Genomic DNA, 27,748 nt, shown 5'->3' on the forward strand with positions numbered 1-27,748 from the left:
AGTGATTCTTCCAAATTGAATCAATTAAACCTTCCATGATATTTAAAAAAAAAAAAATCAATTTCTAATTTATAGGGTTTTGGATGTTCATTTTGATTGTTGGATCTAGGATTCGTCATTGTTTGCTGCAACTAGGTTCTGAAAACTCCATTCTACATCTTTGATCAGGTTTACCTTATTTTCTCTTTCTTCTTCTACTTCTTTATATGTGTTTCTTCTTCTCTATAAATCGATTAATTTTTTTTTTATTAATTTATGTTTGGAATCTTTGATGTTTCTTTATCTTATATTAATAGAAACTGGAGAGAAAAATTGAAATGGTTGGAAAAAGATTTTTCGATTTCACGTGTTTACAATATTGAAAATTTTTAATGGTTAGGAAAAAAATAAAAAGAAAAAAACTAACAAAAACAAAACTTTTGGTTTTTTTTCCCCTTTGTTTATTATTATCGGCATCTTCCTTTCCTAGTTAAAGCTATGGATTCTGCCGTCTCGTAGAAAATCTACTGCGTTTTCGGGTTAAAAATTATTCAAATTTTTAATAAAAATAATAATTGAATATTTGTGCATTAGGGTTATACGATTTTTATGGTTAATTTTTTATTTATTGAGTATATATATATTTTTTAGTCTTATTATTTAATAACAAAAAACCTCTCAAATTTTATTTTTTTTAAATAAAAGTAAAAATAAAAAAATATTTTAAATTATATGTAAGGATATTATTGTAAATTTATTTTTTTTTCATTTTCATTTCTATTATTATCAAACATTGGAAAAAAAACAAATAATCATTCCAATCTTGCATTCCTAAGTTCATCCAAATGCTAGAAATGGAATCATCAAATTCATTCCATTCCACTAAGAAATAGGAAAGGAAATAAAATATTATTTCCATTCCCTATTACAACATACCAAACACCCCCTCAGTTCTCATAAATTGAAAACCTGCCATTTGCACAAATAAATTCATGTTTGGGAATTATTTCTTATGATCTTGATTGCTTTTAAATATTGTGTTAGCAGCAGCAATAATCAGCCGAACCTATTTCGCAGTTAAAGCTTCATTACTGGCAGAATCCTACGTCTCGTTCGGTTGGCAGAATAGGAGTGGGAATATATTTCCCAAGAATACATAGCTCTGGAATTAATTATTACTATTCCAATGTCTGAATTTGCCAGGAATCGGAGTAGAAAATTGTTCCCATTCCTATTATTGTGTTCGATTTGAACAAAAATAGAAATTCAAATTTTATTAAACTGTCAAAATTAAGGATACTTAATGATCCGAAAAAAGAAAGCTGTGGTAAAACGCAGCGTTTGGGGAGTCGGAGTTTAGATAGAAATGAATGAAAATGCTGTAGTCTTATAAAACGCTGCGTTTTGGGCTGAGGGATATGAGATATTTGTGAGATTATCCATTCCCGCCACGGCCATCGACCCAGACAATGATGACGCTCTCGATCCTCTCTGCTCAGCCGTCCGCACCACCACTTCCCACCTCCTTTCAACCAAGCCCTAACCCTAACCCTAACCCTAACCCTAACCTTAGCCTATCTCCACTTCCTTCCCTAACCTGCGCCCTCCAATGCCAACACTTCCAATCGTACGCACTCCCTCTTCTCTCTCTTTCTCCACTTACTCGCTTGTACAAATTGCTTTACAATGCTTGATTTTGCAGGTGCTCTGGTTGTACCCAAGAGCTCAATCTCCACCGTCCGATCATTCTCGACGACGTCACCGACTTCTTCAACAACCACGGCGTTTCAGATTTCACCTTTGATAGCTGTAGACTGGTACATCTGATTTTCCCCTATTAATTTTACAGATTTTCTTTTTCCATTTTAATTCATCTAGTATTCATCTTGATTATATGCTTCGCCCTCAGTGGGGGTGGAGATGCCGAGCAAAACTCGCCGTTCGGGGTTCATCAAACAGCCCTCTGATTGGGCTCTATCAGGAAAATTCACACAACATAGTTGATATTCCCCACTGTAAAGGTTTGCATTGCAATCAGTTATATGCGAATTATAGCTTTTGAGTTTATTGTCATTTTTATCCATTTTCATGCTTATAATTTGGGATCTTCCTTTTTTTCATTCAGCTCATCATCCAAGCATCAATGCAGCTGTTGAACTCTTAAAACAAGGTTTATTCTTGTTACTGAGTCTTGATTTGGTCCTTATTCTGATTTGTTTTTATGCTTATTGATTATATGTGTTGTTCTACAAAATATTTTCAGGTATTACTCATTTGAAGGTTGAACCTTATGATGAAGATCAGGGGACAGGTGAGCTGCGATATGTTCAGGTGATTAATGTGGTTGAATTTAAAATAAATGAGTGTCAAGGTTAATAATTAATTGAATTTAGGGGTTGTGCTTTGTAATTTATGTGAATCTAATGAATGCTGTGGGTGCAGATGGCTGTGACCATGAACAACACGTCCCTTCCTGCATCACAAAGATATAGAAACGGTTATTAACTTATCCTAGTATTACCTTATATGCTTTTGCTCCATTTTTGGCTTTGAACTGTTCTCACTAGCTTGTGTAAAGTATACAGTACTAAATTGTGTTTAATTCCAGGTAAAGTACAGGTTACTTTGGTTTGGAATTCAAGGAATGAGAATTCACCTAGTTCAGAAAAACTAAAAGCTTTGGCCAATGTAAACCCATTGCATTTTTCTTTTCTTTTTTCTTTTCTTTCTTTTGTTCTCTTGTTTTGCTTTGCTTTGTTGGGCTGATGCCTGATAATTATGGTTGCAGTTCCTATGGAGAAATGGTGGCCCAAGAAGCAATGTCCATTTGATTCACTCAGTGTGGGCTAACTTCCAAACTTCAACCAACAATGTGAGTGAGATTTATTTTGTTTATGTTCTATTTCTTTTTTATTTTTTAGCATCGAATGTGTATATATATACCATATGTGTGTATGTGTGCATGTTTGTGCATTTCTTTTTTGAGACTTGCTTTGGTTAGTTACTTACCTTTTGGGAGTGAAAAACACCACACTTGTAATTCTTTGTACTCTTGCTCTCAAATTGTGATTTTAGCTCTATTCTTGATTTTTCCTTTTTTATTTTTTGCACTTTCTTGGTAGGAGGTTTAATGCCTTCTTGGTGTTTGCCTTAGGCATTTTTTGCATACATCCTATGTACTTAGGTTTGCCCCTTTTCTCTTAGTCATCTTAATATGCTACTACTTTGCCTGTAAAAAGAAAAAATGTCAAAATACAGTGGTATTAGCTGCAATAATGTTAATAACGAATGCTGAATATTTATTTATGAAGGTTTGCTTTCTGTGTTTACCTAAGTGGCTTTGAGTGAGCTTATTAGGCCCATGTTTGAGGCAAGTGTATGGGTTGACAAGTGTCTTTGATTGAATTGATCCATTAGAACTCTTCTTCATTCCTACCTGACATTGTAGATGATTGTTGAGGATCAAGTAATTGAAATCTTGTAAGGAAGGTTATGTAGCTAAACTTTCTATTGTGCCTGATATGAGATATTTGGAATGCCTTCACTCTGTCAGTTCTCTTCTTACTTCAAACATTGTGTTTCATACCATTAGAAATTTGTCTTCTAGATTTAATTGTAAGTATAAAACATACCACATGGAAAGAAGATTTTCCATCCAATGGATTGGGAACAAAATGAAAGCATCTTGCTCCATGCAAAATTAAGAGGGAAACTTCTTAGGAGAAAATGAAATTTACTAACCCTTTTAGGAGTATGCCTAAGCACAACTCATATCTGAATGGTGTAACATCCACTTTCTTCAGCTTCATCAATTTCTGTTTACTTGTTTATACCAGACCAGCTCATGTATTTCATATTATTTACAACATTATGTAATTTTAATATCTAGGTTTATATGATATTAAGGTTGGGAACTTAATAATGTTATTACTATTGTTGCAGATAATTTTTGGGAATAGGTGGAGACATCTTTTAGGAGAAATAGACTTTTGGGAGCATGTTGGAGGAATTGATATCGCATTGGCTCCATCCAGTTTTGGCCAAGCAAATACACGGGTAGACAAAATTTCTAATCTAGAAAAACCATCTTAATTAATTACCTGGGAATATCTTTATTCTATATTATTTATCAATCATCATTAAATTATAATTCATTTCAGGATCTGAGGGACGTCAAATCCTTGAGAATGTACAATTCCCTTTTTGATACAATTAATTGCTGGAATTGTTGGGGCTGGAGCCTCCAGTTTTATTTGCCTCTTGTTTGGGCACCCAAGTTCCGTGTTCCTTTTTGTGTTCCTGCATCACACAGGACACTGCTGCAGCTCACTAACATAAGATGTCTGATTCTATCTTATGTTCCTTGAGAGAAATCCTACTTATATGTTGCTGGTCTGCTGCTTCTGTTCAGGCTTTTGATTCATTGCTTCACAAGTTACAAAAGTATGTCCCATATGGAGCAGCAGTTGCTGATTTGTATGCCGGAGCTGGTGTAATTGGATTATCATTAGCTGCCACTAGAAAATGCAGGCAAGAACTCAGATGGTTCAAGTTCTCTAGAAGTCTCATTCATATGTCCAACTAGATGATATATTAATTCCAAGTTAATTATTCTTGTTTTCCAGGTCTGTTAAATGCATTGAGATCAACAAAGAGGCAAAGCTGTCTTTTGAGAAGACAGTTGGCCGCTTACCAAAGTCTATAGATAGTACCATCAGCTGGCATCATGCAGACACTTCAATTGTTAGTGTTCATCATCTCCAACTTTTACACTCATACATACACATGCACACACACATACAAACAAAAACACAAATAACCCTCTGAATTTTCCTCTGAAGTTCATATATATAGATATCTCACTTTTTAAGTTTTTACATTACCAGTGACTAAAGTCAGATAAGCTGGCAATATTATTGAAAATTAAATTTTGACTTCTCTCTCTTCTCAATATTTCAAACTACAATTAGAGTTTCATTCATTGGAAACTGGAACAGGGACCTCTTTCTTGGCTAGTGGGATCAGATGTAGTTGTTGTTGACCCTCCTAGAAAGGGGCTGGATCCATCTCTGGTTGATGCTCTACGGACTTTATCATTAGCTGAGAAAAGAGCAATGTTAACTGAAAGGTATGGGTGCTTCTGTAATTTCCATGTGACTGAAATGTATGAAACAGCAATTCTAAAGCTTGAAGATTTAAGTAATTCATTTTTTGTGCCTCTATTTCAGGTCTTTTTCAAAGGTCAAGAATGAAAAGAGACCATGGATTTTACGTGCAAAGGAAGCCTCAGTTCAGATTGAAAGCAAAACATCTCCGGAAGAGGGTCAATCACTGCCTAAGACTCTTATTTATATTAGTTGTGGATGGGAAAGCTTCAAAGAGGTACTTCTGGGTCTTAAGTTTCTATGTTGTCTACTTAGAATTGCCTTGCAATAAGATCTGATTCTACTTTGATTTTTGGCAAATTTGAAAACACGAATTATTGTCTCAAGTTTCTAATACAGCAACTATTTAACAGGATTGTAAGTCATTGTTGTCCCGTAAGGAATGGCATTTGGATAAAGCCCATGGTTTTAATTTCTTCCCGGCACCCAGAGGTAATACATTCTTCCTTTTTTCTTTTCTTTTTAGAAGACATATGATGCATCTTGTAGCTGGTAGTATCATCTTGAATGAACACTGGCATCATTCTGTAGTTATTTAGAGCATCTAGTACCATGTAACCTTGCATATTTGAAGGCACTGAACCTATGGCATAGTTTCTAATGAAGAATTGTTTGCTTTTCTTTATTCTTCAATAGAAGAGTATCTTGTAATGCAGTTAAGGAACCAATTATATGTTTCACATTTGGTGGGGAAGGAAGAAAGATTAGGTTCAACCAATATAAATGATCACCTACAGTGCTTCTGTTGCACCTTATGGGCATAATCTCCAGATCATGTGAGAACCTTCTGTAAACTGACAAATGAGTGGGCATCAAGCTTGTCTCCTTAACTAAGGGAGCTTTGAACATATTTTCAGTTGTGGAATGTCCATGAGATTTTCTCTTGGGAACTTCTTGGATTAGCTAAATGTCTTTATTAATTGATGATTTCCTGGTTTGTCACCTAACATATATTGGCATATAACAATTTCCAGAAGAAATAATCTATTTCACTGCATTTAGGGTAAAGGGGAATATGTACTAGAAATTTGAATTTATGCCATATAGGTGCATAACATTGCATTAAGCAATTTAAACTTTATCCCATAACTTTTTGTTGTTCCAGTACAGGCATAATTGATTCTTAATGGAAAATAACTATCTGATTGGCTTAAGCAACTTAAAGTAAATACGACATGTTAGTTCTGGTGTATGCCATGATATGTACATTACATTCATTCCTTTGTTTGCTTATTAACTATTATAAATGATGTTTGGCTATGATTGCAGCATCGAGGTTTTGGCTGTGTTCAAAAGGGGCCCAGGAGCAGGTCTCAAGAAAAAGAAGTCAGGAAAGAGGAAGAAGAGACCCTTGTGAGGAATATTTTAGTTATTGATGTGGCATTGGAGTTGAACAAAATGAGCAACGGGACTAGAGTTTAGGTTGTGCCAGAGCAAAAGGAATGAAGGATTCTTTCAATATTTTACCACTGAAGAAATACTAAAGAATCACTCTGTGTTTTCTAGTGTTGTGAAAGAAGGAATTTGTTGTTTATTACTGACTGAATGATTTGTAAATAACATTAATTTTAATGAACAAAATTCTACACAAATGTGGTATCTTATTTGCTGCCTCTACAATATGGTGAAAGAATGCAAAACCAAGAAAAAATGGAAAAATAAATTAAGATAATGCTCCATAAAAGCTGCTCAGTTCCCCTTTTCCCTTTCCTTGGATTTTGCTAGATGGGGAAAGGCTGTCAAAATGTTGTAGGCTCTCAAATCCTGCCTGGTCAAGATCCCAACTACTGGAGACACCTGCAAGTGGAGAATACAATCAGGTTAGTTACACTTACCTCAAATAGTTTCTCTCACAAGATGGCCATTGTTATCATTGTATGCACAAAGAGAGAGAGAGAGAGAGGGGGGAGGGTGTTGGGTGGGGGAAGAAAGACTAGCATTCTGAATAAATAAACCAGCAAATGCGTGCATGGAGGTGAAGTGAATTAGGACGTGGTAAACTCACCCCAGCTGCTTGATACTTGGGTACAATAAGCATATGCCGGAGTCCCACCTGCCTGAAGAGCACCATTGCTTTTGCCACCGACATGCTTTCCACCACTGTATAAGGGGTTGTGTTGGTCAGAGGATGCAAATCAACGTACATTTCCATTTCATCATTTGTCACAGCCACTTCCTCTAACTTTCCCTCCCTCTCGGCCAGTTCAATCCAGGTGAATTTCTCTCTCACTTCCCACTCCTCTGTTCTCCTTCTCTCTTGCAGGAACCACTTCTTCTTCAGCACTTTAACAAGGTGTGCTCTTAGTACAATTCCATGCAGTTCAGTTGCCCCTATGGCCAGGCCAACCCGCGGTACCACCCCTTCATCTACCACTGGGAAACCATTGTGCGTGGTATTTCTCAGGACATCTACAATGCGGGCTACCTTTTCCACTCCACGAAGGGTAACTACTGGTGGCTTGGCATCTGCAAGCTCCCCAACAGTTATATTTCTCATCCATGGCTCAGGATTCGCATCCAAGAAAGGCAGGCCTTTGAGGTGCAGTATTATGTCATAAATGCTTGGGTTGATGCAATCACCAACACTTTTGGCTATTAGGAGGACAATCATTGTTATGGGTAGTAAGAGCAGATTGTTTGTGAGTTCAAGGAATATGACACAGAGGGAAACCGTCATCCTCATTGAACCAGCCATCAGGGAGGCTGCACCAAGAACAGCATAAAGCCCTTGGTCAATTTTTGTGTAGGAGCCCATGGTAATGCCAAGCAAGCGGCCATAAGCTGAACCCATTAAGATGATGGGGAGGAAGAGGCCAGATGGTACAGCAATACCAAAGGTAATCAGGCCCAGAATATAATAGAGTCCGAAGAATATTAAGAGGGAAAGGGGGTGGAACTCTGTTGCAGTGTTAGTAGAGAAGATGTTTCGAACCGCATCATCATTGGTGGTGAAGAGGAGACTGGCTAGGTCATTGTAGTAGCCATCGGGGCAGTTGAATTGCTTGAAGTTGCCAGTCCGTCCATTGGTGGGGCAGGTCTCAGTGATTGAGGAATCACAAGGTGAGCAAGTGGCAAGGAAAGGCAAGCAATACAAGCAAATTGAGGTGAATAGTGAGACACTCAGACTCAGAAGAACCTTATGTATTTTTCCCTTCCTGCAAAAAATATATATATATATATATATATAGCAAACAATTGAAAAATTACAATCCCAAAAAATGGAACCTCATGTGCAACTTGAATCAGTTTGCACATGAAAATACCAATTCTAGACTTGGCTTGGATCAGTCTCCAATTGATTCTTATTGATTTTGGTTTGGTTCATGTTTGAAGCTTGAATGGAAATATGAAGCTCGGTTAAGATTGCTTACTGATTAATGAGATTGTAGACCCTCAGGACCTTGTGGAGAAGGTGATTGTAAAGGCCTCCCAACACACCACCAATTAATCCAATTAATGCAACAGGGACGATATCCATGGCATGGTATGTCACAGTAACATCGCTCACATCAAACATGATGAGTCCTCCTCTCCCGAAAAGCCCACATTTCCCAGAATTACAATATTCAATGAAAGCTCTAAGTACCACGGCCACAACCGCTGTGCTGAAGAAAGTTCTCCAGAGGAGGGCACTCCTCCACCATGTTGCCACTTCTTCCAGAGAAAACAGGACACCACCAACTGGAGCCCGGAAAGCTGCACAAACCCCTGAAGAAGCCCCACATGTGATGAGATCACGTCTGTCACGGTCATTGTTAAAGTAGCGGAGCCAGCGCCATTTTATACGATAATTTTCAGGTCCTCCCTGGCCTAGTAGGGAAGCAATGCAGCTACCAATATGCACTAGAGGCCCTTCTTTCCCCAGATCTAGGCCTGCAGAGACAGCTCCTATGCTTCCAAATATCTGTGGGAGATTTCATGACCTCTTAGCAAACACTCCATATGCATGTGTTTTATGTCATTCAAGATGTTTGTGGAAGGTGATTGGTTATTTTCTTTGAATTGCCCGACTTGTTTTTTTTCTTTCTAAAGGTTGGTTTGGAATAACCTTTTTTTCATGTATAATTTTTGCCATAGAAATTGAAGCTAAAATCATAATATGAAGAAGCAATATAGTTTTCTCATAACTTCTTATTAAGCTTCTTCCTTAAACCAAAAAGTTTCTTCAATAAAAAGTAATCAAATAGATAAAGAAACTTTCACTGGACTTAAAACCAGCTTTTAACTACTCAAAAAGTAATCCAAACAAGGCCTAATTCAATCCAATCAATGCAAAGCAGAAAGAAGAAAGCCATGACAAATCCTAACAAAAGGACAAGCTCATCATCACATGTCAGACAACCCTAATTCTCCATATAAATTGTTAATCATTGCCATTAGATATCCACCAAGTTTTTTATGCTGCTTTTGCAACTTGTTCCAATTCATGATAGTGGATATACATTATTTTATAGAAGATGGTCGCGTATGTTTAATTAATCAAAGGTGTTAAAACTACAGAATATGTAAGTTGCTATATATATATATATATATATATATATATATATATATATAACCAATTCAGCAATCCAACTACCCTGGCCTAATTCAACTTGATCTTCAATCCAATACCAGGGTGGATGGCATTTGGTTCATCTTCAATCAAGTTTCACCATTTTAAGTCGCAGCCCGTGCCAGTTCTATTAACTTTTCCTGTACCTCAGCTAGAGTACACTTTTTATTACTCCCTGTACGGTGTACCTCAGCTAAAGTAAACAAAAGAAAGGTGAATATATGAAATGTGTGTTGAAAAAGGAGTGAAAATAAAGGAACTTGTTATGATAAGGTTCTTCTGTTTGGATCTAGATCATCCACCTATATCCAGATCTGGAAAAGTTCATCCTAAAAGTTTCCCTTTCACATGTCTAAGTCACGGAAAGGGGGTTTCTGATTAGGTTCAAATTATGGAGATCATCAAGCCAACTTTCACAACAATTTCTCGCCAAACCCATGAAAAGAAAATCGAATTTTGGCAATGCCCCAACTCCAGGAAATGAGAATCCTCTCTGTTTCTAAACTTTAACTCGGCTCTAGACTGAAAAATTGGCATACCCATATTGTATTTGAAAGCCAACTCACCTTGACAATCAATGTGGAGGCACCAAACATGTTGGGAGTATCTACTCCATTGAGATAAGCTTTGATCTCTGGTATACCAGGCCCAGCCGCAGTAGGTGCAAAGCACACACACAGGAAAGCAGCAAACAAAGTCAATACGAAATTGGCCGTTGTCAAATAGATGAATCCTGTCAAATACCTGCACCCATCACAACAAACTTTCATTTCTAAACCTCTATCCAAAATGGGTTTTAGAATTTCTTCAATCACAATGGAACAGAAAACAAAAAAAAAAAAAAACTGTAATGTAAGATAGTCTGAGAAGCAGAGTGTAATATGAATGACAGGGGAGAATTCAGGACCTTTTCTTCTCTACTAAGCCAGACACAGCTAGAAGCTTGTAACCGGCGATATTCTCTACAGCAAGATTGATGAGGGTGGCAATCAGGCCAGTGAGCAGCCCAACAAGGAATGCCAGCGACCATTTCAAGAATATATACTGCAGCACTTGGGCTGATGATCTGCTTCTCCAATCATGCTTGAAGAGGTCATTCTCATTGATCCTGCACCCACCACAGTTGTTCAATTCTGCATTAATTAATGTCCTGCAATTTGAATTGTCATTGAAAAACAGGAGAGGAGATTGGTTTTTTGTTCTCACTCATAGTCCAAGCTCTCTATATGAGAGACCTTGGCCCCAACTATGGCCAGAGGATTGGAGGAGAGTGTTCGGCTTCTCTTGAGCAGTGGCTGGTTCAGTGGATTGCTTTCCAGGTCCCTCTCTTCCCCCTCTCCTACTCCCTCCACGCTTGAGGTGGTGGTGGTGGTGGTGGTGGTGGTGGTGGTTGTTGTTTCTGCAACCTGGCTTGGATCTTCCTCCATCAAGGCAATGGAAAATTGCAGAGACATAGAAGCCTAGAAGCTCTGATGGAGATGGAGATGGAGGTGACAGAGTTGGTGCCGCCTGCTCCTCTTGTCTTGGAATTAAAAACTAAGAAAGTTGAATCATCAGTCCATATATATATACACCTGCACCCTTTTGTCTCAGTTAATAATATAATATTGATAGGCAACTCTATCCTTTACAATGCATGTGAAAGTAGTGACACAGCCATGGTGGAAAGGCTTTCTGCAGGCTGATAAGAAGGAATGTGAAATGGCATCATCCCTCGCAGCCAGTCCAAAAAGACTCAACCCTGTCCTCCTCACTTGGGGTCCATTTATACAATAAACCCATACGTCTGTTTGGAAGGTTGATCATAAATGATCTACAAAACTATTTCCTTTTTCAAGTCTTGGATCAAACAGCTCATTTCCCTTACTACAATACACATCTTTAGTCTCTCTTAAACTACTACTGTTTACCATCTTATCTTCGGCCACATTTTTTCCTTTATTTACAAATTAAAAAAAAAAAAAAAATTGCTCAAAATCACACTATAAAACTCTTATTTTAACAACAAAAAATCAAATGTGAAAATTTCACCTTCCAATCAATTTCTTTCTGTAATCTACTTGTGGGTGCCGATTCTTCTTTTCTTTAAACCGAAGGGAAAAAACGTTTCTTTTCAGAGCTACAATCATGGAAGCTGCTCTTGTCGTTTTTCTCAACATAATTCATTGCTCTGACTGGTGAGCCAGTAAAAAACTGCCATGTGGAAAGTCCAATTTTTTGTGTTTTTTTTTTTTTTTTTCAAAAGTATCGTCTAGGTGACGGAGAGTTGAGAGATCTCCCATAATCCGGAAGGCTATGAAGCAATCACATTCCATCACCTAATATTTATTTATTTATTTAATATTTTATTTATTATCGTTCCTATCATAGAGATTGAAATAAGGGAAATTCCGAAAAGGAGATATATATAACCGGGTATATCGTCACAGGTCAGCACCTATCTAATAGCAGCCTTTTACAGAGTATACGTGTAAGGATCTGGGTGGGGAAGCCGAACAGATCGGACGGTTGAAACAAAAATGACCCTTGAGGCATTTGGAAGGCCACTTTATCCCGATCTGAATTTTATTTTTTATATATATTTTCTTTTATAATAAAAGATCCATGTGGATGTCATTTAGATTTTTCAGTGTTTTGATTGGCATAAAAGTCGGCCCACATTGTTGCTTGTCTGAGACTACCCACTTGGGATTTGTCTGCACTCTCCTACTTTCTTCTGTCCTTGTCCACAACATTTTAAACCAAAATTACAACTAATATTTCTAAATATATTCGAAATTCGGAAGAAAATATGAAGTCTAAGGGGGATGATGTTTTAAACAGTGGTGATGTGTCCTGATGAGTTATGAGGCAACGGCCAATAATGGGGCAGGGCCGGCAGGCTCGAGACGCCGCTCGCAGTCGACAAAGATTGTAGACACGTAGCTAAAAGCCTAAAACCATGTCTGACTGCACCACATAAAAGATAATAAGGAAGGAAGAATAAAGGCAGTGTCATTAATCACTTTATACAATCGGTGACAGCTACGTACATCACATGAGTTGTGCTGCAGTTGGCTTCTTTTGGGCATTTGGTGCAGGGCTTGGCATTCAAATTGAAGGAAAAAAGAATGAAGATTTGGAATCTTTAGTCTTCCAAGTGTTGAAATTGGATGGTAATTATTGCTATGTATGGCATATATTTTATTTTATTGGTTTGCCTAATAATCAAACAATTGGTGGGTGAAGGTGGAATTCGGCTATGAAAAGAAAAAAGGAAAGGAAAAATGTGCAGGCCTAAAGCAACTTATACAAGAATACAAGTTTTGTCTCTGGATGCAGGCAAAGCTCAGGGATGGAGCTCAGCCCCAGCGCATAATAGTGAGTTAACGGTGGAGTTCGGAGTGAGGTGGGATGAGTGTGAAAGCGAAAATTGCAGAAAGGAAGAAGAGAGTAGAGAGAACCTCTTGAGCAAATTGCAAAGGGCCTTCAACAGAAGCAGTCCAAAGTCTGCCTCCTGCACCATAGAGCTGATCATTCCACGGCAGCAGCCTTACCATGTTTTTGGATTCAGTTGACCGGCTTGCAGAGGCCGGTTACCATGTAGGGTGAAAGAAAATTACATTTTTTTTTCAAGCAAATGAAAGAAAGAAAATATAAGCAAGACTTCTCTCCTATTTTTATAGTGGCAATTACCTGTTGACTTTTCTTTTTCGTGGCGTGGACACGACATGAATCCAATGTACTTTTAATCAATTTAGGTCCGATATAAATGGATTTGGATTAAATTCATATTCATTTATATAAATTATTTAATAAATATATAATTTTTTAGTCAACTTACATAACTCAAATTTGATTTAAATTCATCAATCTAATAATCTCGTTATTAACTTAATCATATTTTTAAATTATTTAACTTATTTTAAATTTGTTTTTAAATAAATAAGTTAATTAAGTCATAAATATATTTATTTGAAATATTATTTTTACCTCATCAACTAATTTAACTCTCAATAAAATTAAATTCCATAAATTTTTGTAAGTTCTTCGTTTAAAAACAAAAACAATTACATTCAAATAGTAAAGATAGGAACTAAAATCATTTTTATTTTTTACATTTTTGAAATATCATAACATAATAAGAAAAAAAATAAATACATCTCTTTTCATCAATTCAAATAAATTTTCTCCAATTAAAACCCCAAAAAAAAAAACAAATTTCACTCATCCAAATATCCATTAAAATCAATATTTTTAATTGATTTTTAAAAAATAAAAGTTAGAATTGAATGTTCTTAATTCTCTAAATTCAAAATTAAAAAATTAATGAATTAATTTTAACAAAACATTATTTACTACAAAATTTTCAATTTCTTAATTAATTACATTATTCATCTTTCTATTACTTTTCGTTATTGTAACTCATTTTGGTATTTTGAGATATTTATAAATATGTTAACTTACTTTTTTTTTTGTTTATAAATGTTTTATCTAAATTATATAAATAATAATATAATAAATTTTGATATTTTAAAATATTTAGAAGTATATTAAATTACTTATTTATTTAAACTATTAATTTTCAAATGCCCGCATCTTAATTATGTAAAATAAGAAGAAAAAATAATTATTTTTCAAGGATAAAAAATATTTATTTAAGATATAATAACATTAAAACATAATTTAACATCCAATAGAATTCAAATATTAATAAAATCAAACAACTTAATACTCATAAGATTAAGTTTCATTAAATTTGAGTTGAGTCAAAGTCTATTTAGATTCAAAACAAAAATGCATGAACTTCTTCTTTTTCCCTTCTCTTTTAGTAAGGAAAGGAAACCAAACCTTCTTTTCCTCTTCCAACGACTCTCTGAGTGGACAGTTAGCAGCAGCCACAGTGCCACACAGAGATTCTGCACCAAATTTGAAGGCATAAAAACTTCAAATTTAAAAGACAAATAAATAAGAAACCCAGATATGAACCTTGAGATCACTCCCAGGATCTCCTTCTATCATATTTGTAGTTTCTACCAAATCAGACTCAGGAGACAATTATTCCTTTGCCCCCTTTGCATGCCTCTTAATGTCTTACCTCTGCTTTGTGTTGATAAGCCTACCATCAATCTGCAGAACATAAACCATTGTTAAAGTGCTGAGACATATGCTAAACTGAAAGGTCTGAGTATTTGCTAGAATTTCATGTCATGGAAAGATATCATCAAGCAGGGCCATTTGAAAGTTTTACCGGTGTGGAAACTTTTTAATAATGGCCTCATCAAGATCAAAAGGCCTGTTTGTGACTGCAAGTACCATCACTCTCTCTATTTCCTTTGTGCCCAATCCAGCCAGATTCTCCATAAGTTCCTGTTTCAGGTTAAGTAATCTGCTATCAGCCCATTTCAGAAGAAGAGAGAACAAGAATATTGAATATATAAATCGTAAGGTGATTCAGAGGTAAACATAATGTAACATTCTTGTTGCTGAAAGTAGAAAATGTGAACACCTCTACTGGTGTGACGGCGTCTGGCCTTTGCTGACCGGCTCAGGCCTCAGCAACCCAAGTATCTCCAATTGCTTTCAAGAGCCTCCAATATCATCCTGGAGCTGATAAACACAGTGAATTCAGGAATGACACCTACTACCTCTCCACAAAATAAAGCTGCAAGGAACCTAAGTACGCTCCATTTTTGGATTATGAGGAGTTTCACTGAAAGCATGAGAAAGAGAAAATGAGACCAAAAAAAAGGTGAAAGGCCAAAAAAAGTTGTAAGCTCAACAACCTTTTTCAACCACCATTCTCTAATTTTATTGGGAAAAATTATGTTTAAGTGATAAAACCTAAAGTAATAGCTAGAAAGATTAAGTAGTGTTTGTTTTTTGACTGAATTAAAAAAGTTAAAATATTTGATTTTTTCTATTCAGGTAAAAGTAACATATTGACATCATCCAACATAATTAAAGTAAATTTGTTATCAATAGGTTTAGTTTAATTATATTGGATTATGTCAACAGGTTACATTAGAAAAAATCAAATATTTTAATTTTTTCTATTCAGTCAAAAAACAAATACCACCTAAGTATAGCAACAATAGCCTTATGTGAAGCAAAAATGTCAAAAATGCCCTTACTTTTAGGTTTTACATCTTAGAAATAGTTTTCTCATTTTATTTCTCTACAAATGATTTCCATGATTCATTACAAAAATTCTACAAGTAGACACTAACTTCCAACAGAGACTACTTTCATTAATATCATAGGAAACTTCCTGGTGCTTTCGGGGTTATGCTGAGCATTTAGAATTGAAAGAGCCTAGCTACTTGATACTGCCAGAAATGCAATACCAACCAACAAATGACCTAACAAAATTAATAGCTACTTAATATAGCAAGTCTCTCCTATGAAGGCTGAACCGCCTCCCTCCCGGAGGCATCGGCCCCTTGGGTGGGGGGGTGCTCCCCCACTTCTCTCCACAACTCCATGAGGCTAAGGGAATCTCAATTTCAGATGTGGAACAAGCTTAAACTCTTTAGTGTATAACCAATTCTTTAGTGTAGTGTCATACTCTTGTCGAAATGAAGGTAAGAATTCCAGATGTAAGGACTTGCTATTCATCTTTTTCAAACTCTGGCAGAAAATGACCCTCAAGACAGGAGATTCCATCGAGAAACCCAAATGCATCTTCACATATCCAAATCTGGATGGGAGTAGTTAGAATTGTGTAAAGAATTTTTGTATATTTGTATGTGGCTTAGTAAGGTTAGGTGAGCCTACAATATTTTAGAGTTTTCATGAACCCCCGAGGACCGGTCTTTTTAGAGATTGTCTGTAAATAGATTTTGGGTATCAAGCACTTAAAAGTGTATTTAAAAGAAATTGCTTTTAGTTAATATTTTTCAATTAAAATGTTTAAATGTTTTCGTTCAATCCTCTTAATGATTGTTCATGGTCAGGCCAAGAAAAGAAACCACAGATTTTAATCTTTTCACAACTTTCTACAACCCCGAGCCAAAAAAATGGAAGCAATATTGTTCATTTTAGGCTCTAAAGATTTTCATAGCTTTAAAACGCATCTATATGTACAACACCTATTTAAGATATTACAATCACCCTCCATAAAGACACAATATCATCGACGTATCTTATGGGATTATGTGGTCAAACAAATTCTTATACTGAAGTTGGAGATTGACTATAATACCCTTTGACCCACTCTGACTTGTATAGGTATTGTCTACTTTAAACTCGAAGAACTCTCATGATTTTAAAATATATTTATATAATTAAGATAAGTATATAGATGTGAAATATCACAATCATCTAGCATACAAATTTTCAATAATGATAAATAAATGAGATCTTTTGTATAATACCAAATATAGAAAAGCAATATAATTTTTATTTGAAAAAAAAATATTAAAAATAGAAACGTGGGAATTTTAAGAGATCTAATATATTATTAGATACATATAATCTATGATCAATTAAATATTCTTATAAATTATAATAAACTTAGTTTATAGGATAATAACAAGTATATGGATATACCTGCAAAAATTAAACAAGAAGCATTTACGTGGGAAGTGTTTGCACTCAAAGTATTTTTTGTAAAAATATTATCAGAAGAATCATATATCAAGTATTTTTAAAAAAAAAATATTATAAGTGATTTTTCATATTTTAAGAAGTGGTTTTTAAATTTTGTCGGACACCTAACTATTTTTTAAAAACACTTTTAAGATTAAAAATGTTTCTCAAAATCATTGTCAAATAAACTTTCAATGTTTTCTAAATTTTATTACACATCTAGTTCTTTATCAAAAACACTTTTCCAAGTAAAAGTGTTTCCTAAAGCCCCTACCAAACACAACCTATATCACCAACCTATTAGTTGCAACTATTTGGCCACACCAAGGCCAAATTTATATTTGTTGGAAATGAAAACCAAATAATATTAAACCATTTGATTGAGAATTTAAAACCAACTGTTTGTTTTATTAATTTTCTCATCAGGCAAACAAACAAAGATGGAAAAAGATAACAAAGCAAGTAGATAATCACTTAGGAATTAGAAACATATCAGATGATCTTCTTCATTTAGCTGTTGGTTGACACATTTTTCAGACTAAAGCCTGTGAGAAAACCAAAGAATTGAAGATTGAATTTTCAATATTTGATTTATTTGAAATCCCACTTCGATTATTTTGGTAAAAATATTTTTATTTTATACTTTTTGTAATTAAAATCAATAAAGAAGATTTTTAGTACTGGTAAATTATTAAAAAAAGAAAATATAGATTTTATTTTTATTATTTTATATATTAGCAAATGATGATCAGATGATATCGAAAGAAATCCCTCCCATTTGTATTACCTTTCTTGTCATTAATTTCTAGTTTGGCAGAAAGGCCACACCATATCCATATCACCATTTACAGCTTCAATGTTGTTTTAATATATAATCTTTGTATGAAGACCATGGAAAACTTTTTCAATGTTCATCCACAGACCCAGAAAGATGCTAGTGATGAAGAAACTTAATCCCCCACGTCTTCTATTACTCTTATCGGTTGTCATCTTTGCTTGTCTGATTCTGTTTCGTTCTTTTAATTCAGCCCCAGGGAATGGGCAATCCTTGCTTGGAAAGGATCAATCTGTAAGATATCCGTCTTTCTATTGATTTTCTTGGGGTTTCTTTCTCTTTTTTCTTTGTTTGTTTGGTACATGATGATCAACTCGACTCTGTATACAAGTAATTCTAAAGGCCCAATATGTGAATAGAACTTACAACAGAGGAAAACTGATGTTTGTATTGTGTTTTGCCAGAATATAGATCCTCCCAAGTTGGTTGAATTGTTAAGGAAAGCATCAATGCCGGACAGAACTGTCATACTGACCATACTAGACCAAGCCTGGGCGAGGCCAGGCTCTGTTCTCGAACTCTTCCTTGAGAGCTTCAAAGTTGGTGTTGGAACCAAGAAGCTCTTGAATCACTTAGTGATTGTCACTACTGATGATCAAGCCTTTCAATATTGCAAGGCCATGCATCCCCATTGCTTCCCCCTTCCGACCCCAGAAGACTTCGTTGCCAGGAAGCCATTGATGCATCCAGATCGCTCTAAGTTTGGTCGGAGAACCATCAGATTATTGGGTGAAGTCGATGAATTGGGTTACAATTTTGTTTTCACGGTAAGTTCTTTTGTTGCTCATGGACTCATCTCAACTCACTGGTGATTTGTGAGTTTTGCATTGAACTTTGGCTGCAGGATGCGGATGTGATGTGGCTCAAGAATCCATTTCTGTACGTTGACCCTATTCAAGACCTCACGATTGCGTGTGAGGTCTATACAGGTGACCCAAAAAGTACAAGCAACAAGGCAGATAGAGGATTCTTTTTTGTGAAATCTACTGATATTTCAGTCGAGTTTTTGAAATATTGGGAGGTGGCAATGGTTCTGCATCCCGACCATGATGCTCAATCCGTATTGGAGATGATCAAAGAGGATGAGGTTGTCCAATTCAGGTTGAGAGTGCGGATTAAATATCTGGACACAGTTCAATTCAGTGGCTTTTGTCAGCCAAACAAGGATATGAGGCAGGTGCATACCATGCATGCAAACTGCTGTGAGGATTTGGAGAGCAAGGTACATGATCTGAGGCTTGTTCTTGATGATTGGAGAAACTCGATGACCAGTCTTTCGACTCCGGGTTCTTCATGGAGGGTTCCAAGCAAATGTAAGGAGAAATAGAATAATTCCCTATCCCAAACTCAACCCATATGTGTTTTCCTGGGAAGATTTGGCTTGCAAAGAACATCAATTAGAACACAAGAATATGGCACATAAGAGTAAAGCCTCTTTGTGATGACTCACTCCCTTCCTATGATAAATATTGTTCAATTGTTCAATTATCAAATAGGGCCTAAATACCTGGCATCATTCCCAGTTTATCCGTGCGACCTGCTATGAAAGCTCCCTTCTTAATCCCATTTCATGTGAAACGGTAAACTCAGTTACCCATTGTTTCCTTCATTGGCCCATTTATATTCACAAAAGCCTTCCCATCTTGTTCCCCTTGCCAATTGGGACAAGAAGAGATTGACTATTTCTCCCACCCAAACATCCAACCCTATTTCCAAAAGCAAATGCCTTATTCTACCTCAGGAAGATAAATCAGAACTACCCTGCAGTACAAGTGCTTTGCATTCAAATTCTGGATGAAAGCTACAAACTTTGCAGTGCATAAAGAAAAAAAGGAGTCATTTACTGGGCATATTAAAGAACATGAGTCTCCAATGACACTTTCATGAACCAACTGCCTGTCACAAAGCCACAATTAAAAAGGAAACCAACAAGGGAAAAAGGAGAGCCAAGGGCGGTCAAAAAGGAAGGTCTCCTTCAGGAACTTCCCAGTTATCTTCTTCGTCATCATCCTTCTTGTTCTTGGAGCCTTCTTGCTTGCTATCTTGTGTTGAAAATCTTGATTGGGGGCGCCTGGTGACAAAGTCGAACAGACAAGCAGTAAATAATCATTGCCAATGTTGATCTAACAAACGAATTTCCTAAGGCTATATTTGCTTCTCCAAAAATATTAAGAAAAAAAACATATTAAGGAAAATGATTTTATCATATTTGGTCTTACTATGGAAAATACGAATTGAAGTCAAATATAATTAAAATTAGTAACAAACTTATATGCTTTTAAATTATTAAATTTTCATATAGAAGGGTTAAATAAGTTGAATAAGTTTGAAATAGGATATGAAAATAATTCATAAACTTTAAATCTATTTTTTATTTTCCTTCAATTTTTCTTTCTTTCTACTTTTCCTCTTTATTTTCTTTCTCTTGCATTTTCCCTCAACTTTCTGGGAACCAAACACAACCCAAGTGCTGACTTAGTTGTTTCATCTCATTGGAGCAAAATAACCTACATTGGAATCCAATATGGAAACAAAAAGTTTAATCAAGCAACCCAGGGAAGCAAAAGCTAAAAGGCCTGGATATAGGTATGTCACCCGGAAAACTTTAACCTACACATAATCATATGGACAAATCCATCAATGTATTGAGGTCAAGGTAGAAAATGGCAGCCCCCATTGCAGGTGAAGGTGCAAATTTGAAATGGTTAATTTCACCAAATCCAGATTGCTACAATTTTCCTCTCTGGCCTCATTCTAGCTCCAACCCAATGTAAACACAATTGCTCCATTCAATTTTCATGGTACATGCAACATCATCTTCAATACTCAGAAAAAAAATGAAGGGAATTTTCAGAGATAACAGCTGTGAAATCAAAATCGCCTAACAGTAAAACCACAATGTTCAAGCAAACTCTTCAAAACATCACCAGATTAAACTACTGGTGATAATAGGAAGCAATTCTTCAACCAAAGAGAGTACCCCAAAAACAGAATTCTTCCATGGAAAAAGATATTGCAATCAGATATACAGAATCAGAAGAAAGCACATGGTAAGAAACATGAAATGTAACCAGAAAGCACAATTTCCTTAAAGGCCTAGTTTAACATTTGGTTGCTGAGATAATGTCCGGAGAACAATTAAATTTCGATTACAAGGGATTCAAGAAAACGAAAACCTAGCGTCAATTGAACCTTATCTTAATACAACTATACGCCTAAGTTAAAGTGAATGTTTCATGTTAACACTCAAAAAGTTATTATCTTTTCCTCGATATTCTCAGCCACCAAACAAAGAAAAAGAGAGACAAAAAGAAAGAGAACCCAAACCTTCTTCGATTACGCTTAGCAGCCTCGCGGGTCTTGCGCTTCTTCTCATCCTGCTTATTCTCAAAGAACCTTCTGCGCTTGCACTCTTGAATAACACCAGCCCTCATCACCTCTCTCCTGAACCGGTTCAGGAGCTTCTCCTCCGGCTCATTGTCTTCCACAATAACCTGAACATTGTAGGCCGACTTGAAGAAAAGGGTGTTGGAGTATGCAAGAGATGGGCACACAACGGCCATCAAATCGGAGGAAGAAGAGCGCTGAAGCAGCCCATCTCTGGGTGTCCGAGCGTCGAATTGGGAGGGGGGCGGTGCTGAAACGGAAAGGGTGGGAAGAGGATCAGCGTGGGGAGGAGGAGAGATGAAATTGGGAGGCGGGGTTTTGGGGAGGGGTGGTTTAGAGGGAAGGAGGAAGGAGAGGAAGTTGGAGATTGAAGAAGATGATGAGGCAGCCATGGACGAGGTTTGTGGTCTTTTGGGTTTGAACTTTATCCCTTGTTTATGAGGGGAGAGTGAGGAGTCAGACGAGTCAGACGAGTCAGACCCGTTGGACCTAAATTATTTTATAAATAACTTATTTAGTATTTAAAATTATTTTTAATTTTTAAAAATAAAAATAAATTACTTTTCTATTCTTTTTTCATTTTTAAATAAACACTAAATTTTTTAATTTTTATAGTTTATTTTTTAATTTTCGGAAAATGTTCATTTCTCTCTAACATTACTTCTTAATATCTTTTTAAAAATATTACTTTTAATCTAAAAATAATTATTTTCACTCAATTTAAAATCTTGGGAATAAATAAATTTTTATTTATCTTATAAGATGATAATAGATTTCAAATTTCATAAATATGAAGAGATGTCATATTAATTTTTTTCTTAAATTAAATTATATTATATTTAACTTGTTAGAAAATTTTGAGAAAACATTTAATTTTTTCCTAAATTAAATTAAATTCTTAATTTAAAACTAATAAATATAAATGAATTTTCATTATAAAATTCAAAATTAAAAGAAACAATTTTTTAATCATTATTGAATTTAATATAGAACAATAGTTATTTTATATTAAAAAAAATTATTTCTTAATTATTAATGGGAAAAAATAATTTATTTTTAAATTAATCCATTTAAAAATGGAGAACAAAATGTTTTTTAATCTATATTTAATTTATATAAAATAGCATGGTTTTAAAAACCGGACCAAGCGGGTCAGTCCGATCGTCGACCGGTCATGGTTCCGGTCTGGTCAATTAGACCTAAAACAGGTTGAACCGAATCAGACCAGTTGAATCGAATGGTTTAATTAATTTTTTATTTTTTATTTTTAGCGTCAAAACGACGTTGTTTTGATGCTTCTGACATCAAAACGAAGCCGTTTTGGAGGATATAAAACCTCCTTCCAAACCCCCTCTCTCCAAACCACAGTTGTCGACGCCCGCCCCCAACACACCGCTCCCATCGTCGGTCGTTTCATCATGCAAAATCTCCCTCCACCAACCATAACACCGTCGCTTGAGTCACCTTTTTCCTATCGCATTGTTGCAAGCCGACAAGCCACCCCATCGCCGCTATAAACCCCCTCTAGCCAGCTATAACCCATTCCCGTTTGTGGTGTCATTATATTTTCTAATGTTCAAAATTTAAACATCCAATTCTCTATCAAATTGTAAAATTAACCACTCTTTTAATTTCAACTATACCATAATTAAGTTTTATTGAATTAGTTTTAAAAAAATCTTGAATTAGTTTTTAATAATAATGGTAATTTAAACTATACTATAATTAAGTTTTATTTATACCAATTCATATATCAAGAACTTAATTTTTATTTAATTAGAAAAAGTATGATATTAGAAAAAGAAAGAGTAAACCTAAACAAAGAGAAAAAAAAAATTGAATATGAGTAATAAGAGATAAATTAAAAATTGAGAGAAATAAATTAGGAAGTAAATAAAGAAGGATGGAAACACTTAAAATGAGTATTTGAGGAAGGAAGGAAGGGGACTCTAGGTGGGAGATACAGTAAAAACTAAAAAAAATGGCTTTTATATGTATGAAATATGATTTAATGGTAAAAATATTACAATTTTAAATAAATTTTTTATTTTAAAATAAGTTTTTTATTTAAAAATAAATATTAAATTTTAAATTAAAATTATGATTTTAATTTTAATTTCTAATTTGAAACTAATTTTCTAATTTTCAAATAAAATTTTAATTTTTAAATAATATATAAATTATTATTTTAATTTTTATAATTATTTTAAAATTTAATAATTTATAAAATGTATATTTATGACGTCACCGGTTCTATCATGATTTGACCAGTGAACCGTGAACGGTTTCCGATTCAATAATCGATCCGATTCTGAAAACATTGTAAAATAGTACTTAATTTTATATGACATGGACATCTCTATCTACAAAAATTGGAGGTGGGGAATTAATAGTCTTCTATTAATTAAATTAATAAAAATGAAAACATAAATTATCATCCATTTTTTTTCATATAGAAAAACTTATATCATCTCTAAATAATAAATTTTTTAACTGAAATTATTATCACAAGAATTGAATACCCATTCAAGAAAAATTTTTGTTTAAAACTTAGATTTTGGAAACCATATTAATGCAAAACAATGATTTTTTTTATTGAATGTATTAAGAACAAAAATTAAAATTGTGATGAATTTTTCCAAGAGAATCATTATCTAAATCAAGTCACTATTTTTTCCATTAATAGATTTCAGTAACAAGATTTAAATTTGAATTTGAAAAAAAAAATGGATATTTGTATTTTTGAAAAATAAAAATAAAAAGTAAAATAAGAATTATAAAGATTTTTCTCTATTCAAAGAAATAAGAAAGACATTATTTTTTTAAAGAAATAATAAAGATATTCTTCTCTTTAGAGAAATAGAAAGATGTTCTTCCATTTTCTCTCTTTTTTTTCACAAAAAGGTATGTGATAAACTTATATCATGATTTTCTACTTTATTACCCTTTGACTCTCTATTTTCACTTTTTTTTTTTTTTTTGAATGCATAAATATATATAATCCCTATAACCAGAAGTTATATGGGATAAATTATAAATTATTGGGTAAATTCATAACTAAAAATTATGAAAAATATGTACAATCCCTATAACCAGAATAAATTATAAATTATAGGGTAAATTCATAACCAGAAGTTATAAAAAATATGTGTAATCCATATAACTAAAAGTTATGGAAAAAATTATAAAATTACAAATGCATGACTAGAAGTTATGTATATGATCCCTAATTATTTATTTTTAATTATACCGTTATACCAAACAATATTATATAGCCAGAAGCTATAAAATAAATAAATAAATAAATGTTCATAACCTGAAATTATGTACAAATCTATATAATGAAAGTTCATGACTCATAGCTATGGACAAATTTACATAAAATAATTCATAGCCTGAAGCTATATATTAATTTGCACATTTTTGTTATGATAAAATAATCATAACCCGAAGCTATGAAAAAGAAATATATATATATATATATATATATATATATATATATATATATATATAGGTTTTAATTCATATTTCATATTTATAATTGATAAATTCTAGGTTATTATATTTTTAGATATTATTTACTTGAAATATTGTTAAAGTGTTTTATTAATAGTTTATTATGATAATTGAAATATTTTTTTTACTAATATTATTCTATATATATGATTTTCAGATAATGTTGAACCTTGCAAAACTTGAATTTGTTGCTCTTGATATTTTGGACAAAAACTACTTATCTTGGGTTCTGGATGAAGGAAATGACGCATCCTTGTAGGATCGCGCTAAAGCTTTGATATTCCTTCGTCATCACATTGATGAAGGATTAAAAGGTGAATACTTTACAGTTAAAGACCCTTTCATCCTTTGGAATAATCTAAGGGAATGATATGACCACCAAAAGATCGTAATCCTTCCAAAGGCATGCTATGATTGGATGCACTTGAGATTACAAGATTTCAAGTATGTTAGTGACTACAACTCGGCCTTATTCAAAATTAGCTCACAATTAAAATTATGTGGAGAAAAAGTCACGAAATATGATATGCTTGAAAAAAACATTTATGACTTTTCATGCCTCAAATGTGCTCCTGCAGCAGCAATATCTTCTTCAGTGACTTTTTCTCCACATAATTTTAATTGTGAGCTAATTTTGAATAAGGTCGAGTTGTAGTCACTAACAGACTTGAAATCTTGTAATCTCAAGTGCATCCAATCATAGCGTGCCTTTGGAAGGATCTTTTGGTGGTCATATCGTTTCCTTAGATTATTCCAAAGGATGAAAGGATCTTTAACTATAAGGTATTCACCTTTTATCCTTTATTAATGTGATAGCGGATAAATATCAAAGTTATGGCGCAATCTTGTAGGGATGCGTCATTTCCTTCTTTAATGGTATTTCAAAGATTCACAAGATAAGTAGTTTTTGCCCTCGAGAGCAACAAATTCAAGTTTTGCAAGGTTTGACATTATCTAAAAATTATATATATAGAATAATATTAATAAAAAAAATTATTTTAATTATCATAATAAACTATTAATAAAATGCTTTAACAATATTTCAAGTAAATAATATCTAAAAAATATAATAACCTAGAATTTATCAATTATATATATATATATATATATATATATATATATATATATATATATATATATATATATATATATATATTTCTTTTTCATAGCTTCGAGTTATGAACTTTCATTATGTAAATTTGTATATAACTTCAAGTTATGAACATTTATTTATTTATTTATTTATTTTATAGCTTCTGGCTATATAATATTGTTTGGTATAACTTCCAATTATATCTAGCTTATAATTAAAATTAAATAATTAGGAATCATATACATAACTTTTGGTCATACATTTGTAATTTTATAATTTTTTTCCCCATAACATTTGATTCTAGGGATTGCACATATATTTCATAACTTCTGGTTATAAGGATTGCACATATTTTTCATAACTTTTGGTTATGAGTTTACCCTATAATTTATAATTTATCCCATAACTTCTGGTTACAGGGATTGTACATATTTTTCATAACTTCTGGTTATGAATTTATCCTATAATTTATCATTTTATTCTATAACTTCTTGTTATAAGGATTGTACATATTTATGCATTCGAATAAAATAAGTAAAAATAGAAAATCAAAGGGTAATAAAGTAGAAAATTATAATATAAATTTATCACATATCTTTTTATGATAAAGAAGAGAGAAAGTCTTTCTATTTCTCTTAATGGAAGAACGTCTTTCTATTTTTCTAAAGATAAGAACGTCTTTCTTATTTCTTTAAATAGAGAAAAATCTTTATATTTCTTTTGTAAAGACTATTCGTGCTGATAATGTGTTATAAAACAAAGTGAGTGAAGAAGAAAGTAAGAAAGAGAAAATATAATGCATAAGAAAACTCAATGGAATTTCATTAGGGGTTTCTCTCTTTTATAGGGAATTACAAAATATATTTATAGATGATCATCCACAAGTTACCATAGTAGTACAGAATCTCATATTTTATAACCCTATTATTATTATTATTATTATTATTATTATTATTATTATTATTATTATTATAAGAAGAAGAAGAAGAAGAAGAAGAAGAAATTTGGGTAATATATTTAACTTTTCAAAAAATGCTTTTTAAAATCAAACACTAATTTTAGACATAAACATGATTTAAAACTTAACAAAAAAATGGAGTTAAAATATAACAAAAATTGGATTAGGAAATGCAAAGTAATTTTTCTCCTAATTTCCTGTATTAGTCATCCAAAAATTTTACCAACCATAAATACACACTTATTTTTAATTTTATAGCAATACAACTCGGAATACGATAAAGCTCGAAGTTATCTTGAAAGAGATAAAATCCAATGAAATAATTTGCATCTAGTTAATAAGAAAATAACAAAATACACTAACAATCTCGACCTTTAATAATTTTGTGAGGAAAAACAAAGAGGTCGCATAACTCATAAAAGCCTCACTAAACCTAATTTAGTCCTAGTCAAACTACTTCTTATGCAGTCATGTTAATTTCTTATTCGCATATACCTCACAAAAACGGAAAATATAAGAAAGTTAAGAATGATAAAATACTCTTAAAGGGAGAAGAAAACAAAGTTCCTAAAGAAAATCAAAATAACAACAAAAATGCTCTCTTTTTCGGACCTCACACATAAAAAAAAAAAACCAAACTCTAAATTCTACTACCCAACATCCTAAAATATATTTCTTTAGTTATAAGGAAGTT

The 27,748-nt window shown here is 33.5% G+C and overlaps 5 protein-coding genes and 1 long non-coding RNA gene across 9 annotated transcripts; 3 read left to right on the top strand and 3 right to left on the bottom strand.

Annotated features, from left to right (window-relative positions):
* The first annotated feature begins 1,413 nt into the window (after positions 1-1,413).
* On the top strand, positions 1,414-6,736 carry LOC117930091 (uncharacterized RNA methyltransferase pc1998). 2 transcript variants are annotated; one of them, XM_034850545.1, is made up of 16 exons: positions 1,414-1,606; positions 1,682-1,796; positions 1,889-2,000; positions 2,105-2,149; positions 2,243-2,310; positions 2,422-2,476; positions 2,588-2,667; positions 2,768-2,851; positions 3,922-4,035; positions 4,391-4,509; positions 4,605-4,722; positions 4,977-5,107; positions 5,208-5,361; positions 5,498-5,576; positions 5,781-5,920; positions 6,414-6,467. In XM_034850545.1, the coding sequence occupies exons 1-15, from the start codon at positions 1,449-1,451 to the stop codon at positions 5,906-5,908; spliced, it is 1,560 nt and encodes a 519-aa protein (XP_034706436.1). In that variant the 5' UTR covers positions 1,414-1,448; the 3' UTR covers positions 5,909-5,920; positions 6,414-6,467. The 2 variants fall into 2 exon arrangements, with proteins under 2 accessions (XP_034706436.1, XP_034706435.1); XM_034850544.1 differs by lacking the exon at positions 5,781-5,920 and having other exon boundaries at positions 1,415-1,606; positions 4,950-5,107; positions 6,414-6,736.
* On the bottom strand, positions 6,683-13,337 carry LOC117930090 (chloride channel protein CLC-b). Of its 2 annotated transcripts, XM_034850543.1 has the most exons (7): positions 13,140-13,337; positions 10,903-11,232; positions 10,604-10,804; positions 10,263-10,440; positions 8,516-9,048; positions 7,150-8,299; positions 6,683-6,941 (listed from the first exon to the last, which is right to left on the bottom strand). In XM_034850543.1, the coding sequence occupies exons 2-7, from the start codon at positions 11,148-11,150 to the stop codon at positions 6,834-6,836; spliced, it is 2,418 nt and encodes an 805-aa protein (XP_034706434.1). In that variant the 5' UTR covers positions 11,151-11,232; positions 13,140-13,337; the 3' UTR covers positions 6,683-6,833. The 2 variants fall into 2 exon arrangements, with proteins under 2 accessions (XP_034706434.1, XP_034706433.1); XM_034850542.1 differs by lacking the exon at positions 13,140-13,337 and having other exon boundaries at positions 10,903-11,640.
* LOC117930092 lies at positions 12,561-13,431 on the top strand. The gene is made up of 2 exons (XR_004653841.1): positions 12,561-12,851; positions 13,018-13,431. It is a non-coding gene; the product is annotated as an uncharacterized LOC117930092 (long non-coding RNA).
* Positions 13,432-14,385: 954 nt separating this feature from the next.
* On the bottom strand, positions 14,386-15,362 carry LOC117931321 (probable spastin homolog Bm1_53365). 2 transcript variants are annotated; one of them, XM_034852270.1, is made up of 4 exons: positions 15,185-15,362; positions 14,927-15,045; positions 14,774-14,805; positions 14,386-14,594 (listed from the first exon to the last, which is right to left on the bottom strand). In XM_034852270.1, the coding sequence occupies exons 2-4, from the start codon at positions 15,037-15,039 to the stop codon at positions 14,452-14,454; spliced, it is 288 nt and encodes a 95-aa protein (XP_034708161.1). In that variant the 5' UTR covers positions 15,040-15,045; positions 15,185-15,362; the 3' UTR covers positions 14,386-14,451. The 2 variants fall into 2 exon arrangements, with proteins under 2 accessions (XP_034708161.1, XP_034708162.1); XM_034852271.1 differs by lacking the exon at positions 15,185-15,362 and having other exon boundaries at positions 14,927-15,074.
* A 2,896-nt stretch (positions 15,363-18,258) lies between these two features.
* On the top strand, positions 18,259-19,729 carry LOC117929571 (uncharacterized protein At4g15970-like). The gene is made up of 3 exons (XM_034849886.1): positions 18,259-18,334; positions 18,505-18,867; positions 18,945-19,729. The coding sequence occupies exons 2-3, from the start codon at positions 18,550-18,552 to the stop codon at positions 19,425-19,427; spliced, it is 801 nt and encodes a 266-aa protein (XP_034705777.1). The 5' UTR covers positions 18,259-18,334; positions 18,505-18,549; the 3' UTR covers positions 19,428-19,729.
* Positions 19,730-19,846: 117 nt separating this feature from the next.
* Positions 19,847-21,930, bottom strand: LOC117929572 (30S ribosomal protein S21, chloroplastic). The gene is made up of 2 exons (XM_034849887.1): positions 21,428-21,930; positions 19,847-20,171 (listed from the first exon to the last, which is right to left on the bottom strand). Exons 1-2 carry the CDS (start codon positions 21,877-21,879, stop codon positions 20,057-20,059), a joined length of 567 nt encoding a protein of 188 aa, XP_034705778.1. The 5' UTR covers positions 21,880-21,930; the 3' UTR covers positions 19,847-20,056.
* Positions 21,931-27,748: the final 5,818 nt, after the last annotated feature.

The sequence above is a fragment of the Vitis riparia genome, chromosome 14 (genome assembly GCF_004353265.1).
Source record: "Vitis riparia cultivar Riparia Gloire de Montpellier isolate 1030 chromosome 14, EGFV_Vit.rip_1.0, whole genome shotgun sequence".
Lineage (NCBI taxonomy): Eukaryota > Viridiplantae > Streptophyta > Magnoliopsida > Vitales > Vitaceae > Vitis > Vitis riparia.

Excerpts from the sequence above, each read along its gene's own strand:
- LOC117930091 (XM_034850544.1), top strand. The coding sequence starts at position 1,449 with ATGATGACGCTCTCGATCCTCTCTGCTCAGCCGTCCGCACCACCACTT. Across the intron at positions 2,001-2,104 it reads TGATATTCCCCACTGTAAAG|CTCATCATCCAAGCATCAAT; the intron begins GTTTGCATTGCA and ends TTTTTCATTCAG. Across the intron at positions 2,150-2,242 it reads TGTTGAACTCTTAAAACAAG|GTATTACTCATTTGAAGGTT; the intron begins GTTTATTCTTGT and ends AAATATTTTCAG.
- LOC117930090 (XM_034850543.1), bottom strand. The coding sequence starts at position 11,150 with ATGTCTCTGCAATTTTCCATTGCCTTGATGGAGGAAGATCCAAGCCAG. Across the intron at positions 10,441-10,603 it reads GGCTTAGTAGAGAAGAAAAG|GTATTTGACAGGATTCATCT; the intron begins GTCCTGAATTCT and ends TGATGGGTGCAG. Across the intron at positions 6,942-7,149 it reads CCAAGTATCAAGCAGCTGGG|GTGTCTCCAGTAGTTGGGAT; the intron begins GTGAGTTTACCA and ends CTCCACTTGCAG.
- LOC117929571 (XM_034849886.1), top strand. The coding sequence starts at position 18,550 with ATGCCGGACAGAACTGTCATACTGACCATACTAGACCAAGCCTGGGCG. Across the intron at positions 18,868-18,944 it reads GTTACAATTTTGTTTTCACG|GATGCGGATGTGATGTGGCT; the intron begins GTAAGTTCTTTT and ends CTTTGGCTGCAG.
- LOC117929572 (XM_034849887.1), bottom strand. The coding sequence starts at position 21,879 with ATGGCTGCCTCATCATCTTCTTCAATCTCCAACTTCCTCTCCTTCCTC. Across the intron at positions 20,172-21,427 it reads GCTAAGCGTAATCGAAGAAG|GCGCCCCCAATCAAGATTTT; the intron begins GTTTGGGTTCTC and ends CTTTGTCACCAG.
- LOC117931321 (XM_034852270.1), bottom strand. The coding sequence starts at position 15,039 with ATGGAGAATCTGGCTGGATTGGGCACAAAGGAAATAGAGAGAGTGATG. Across the intron at positions 14,806-14,926 it reads ATTAAAAAGTTTCCACACCG|ATTGATGGTAGGCTTATCAA; the intron begins GTAAAACTTTCA and ends TATGTTCTGCAG. Across the intron at positions 14,595-14,773 it reads CTTATCAACACAAAGCAGAG|AATCTCTGTGTGGCACTGTG; the intron begins GTAAGACATTAA and ends AATTTGGTGCAG.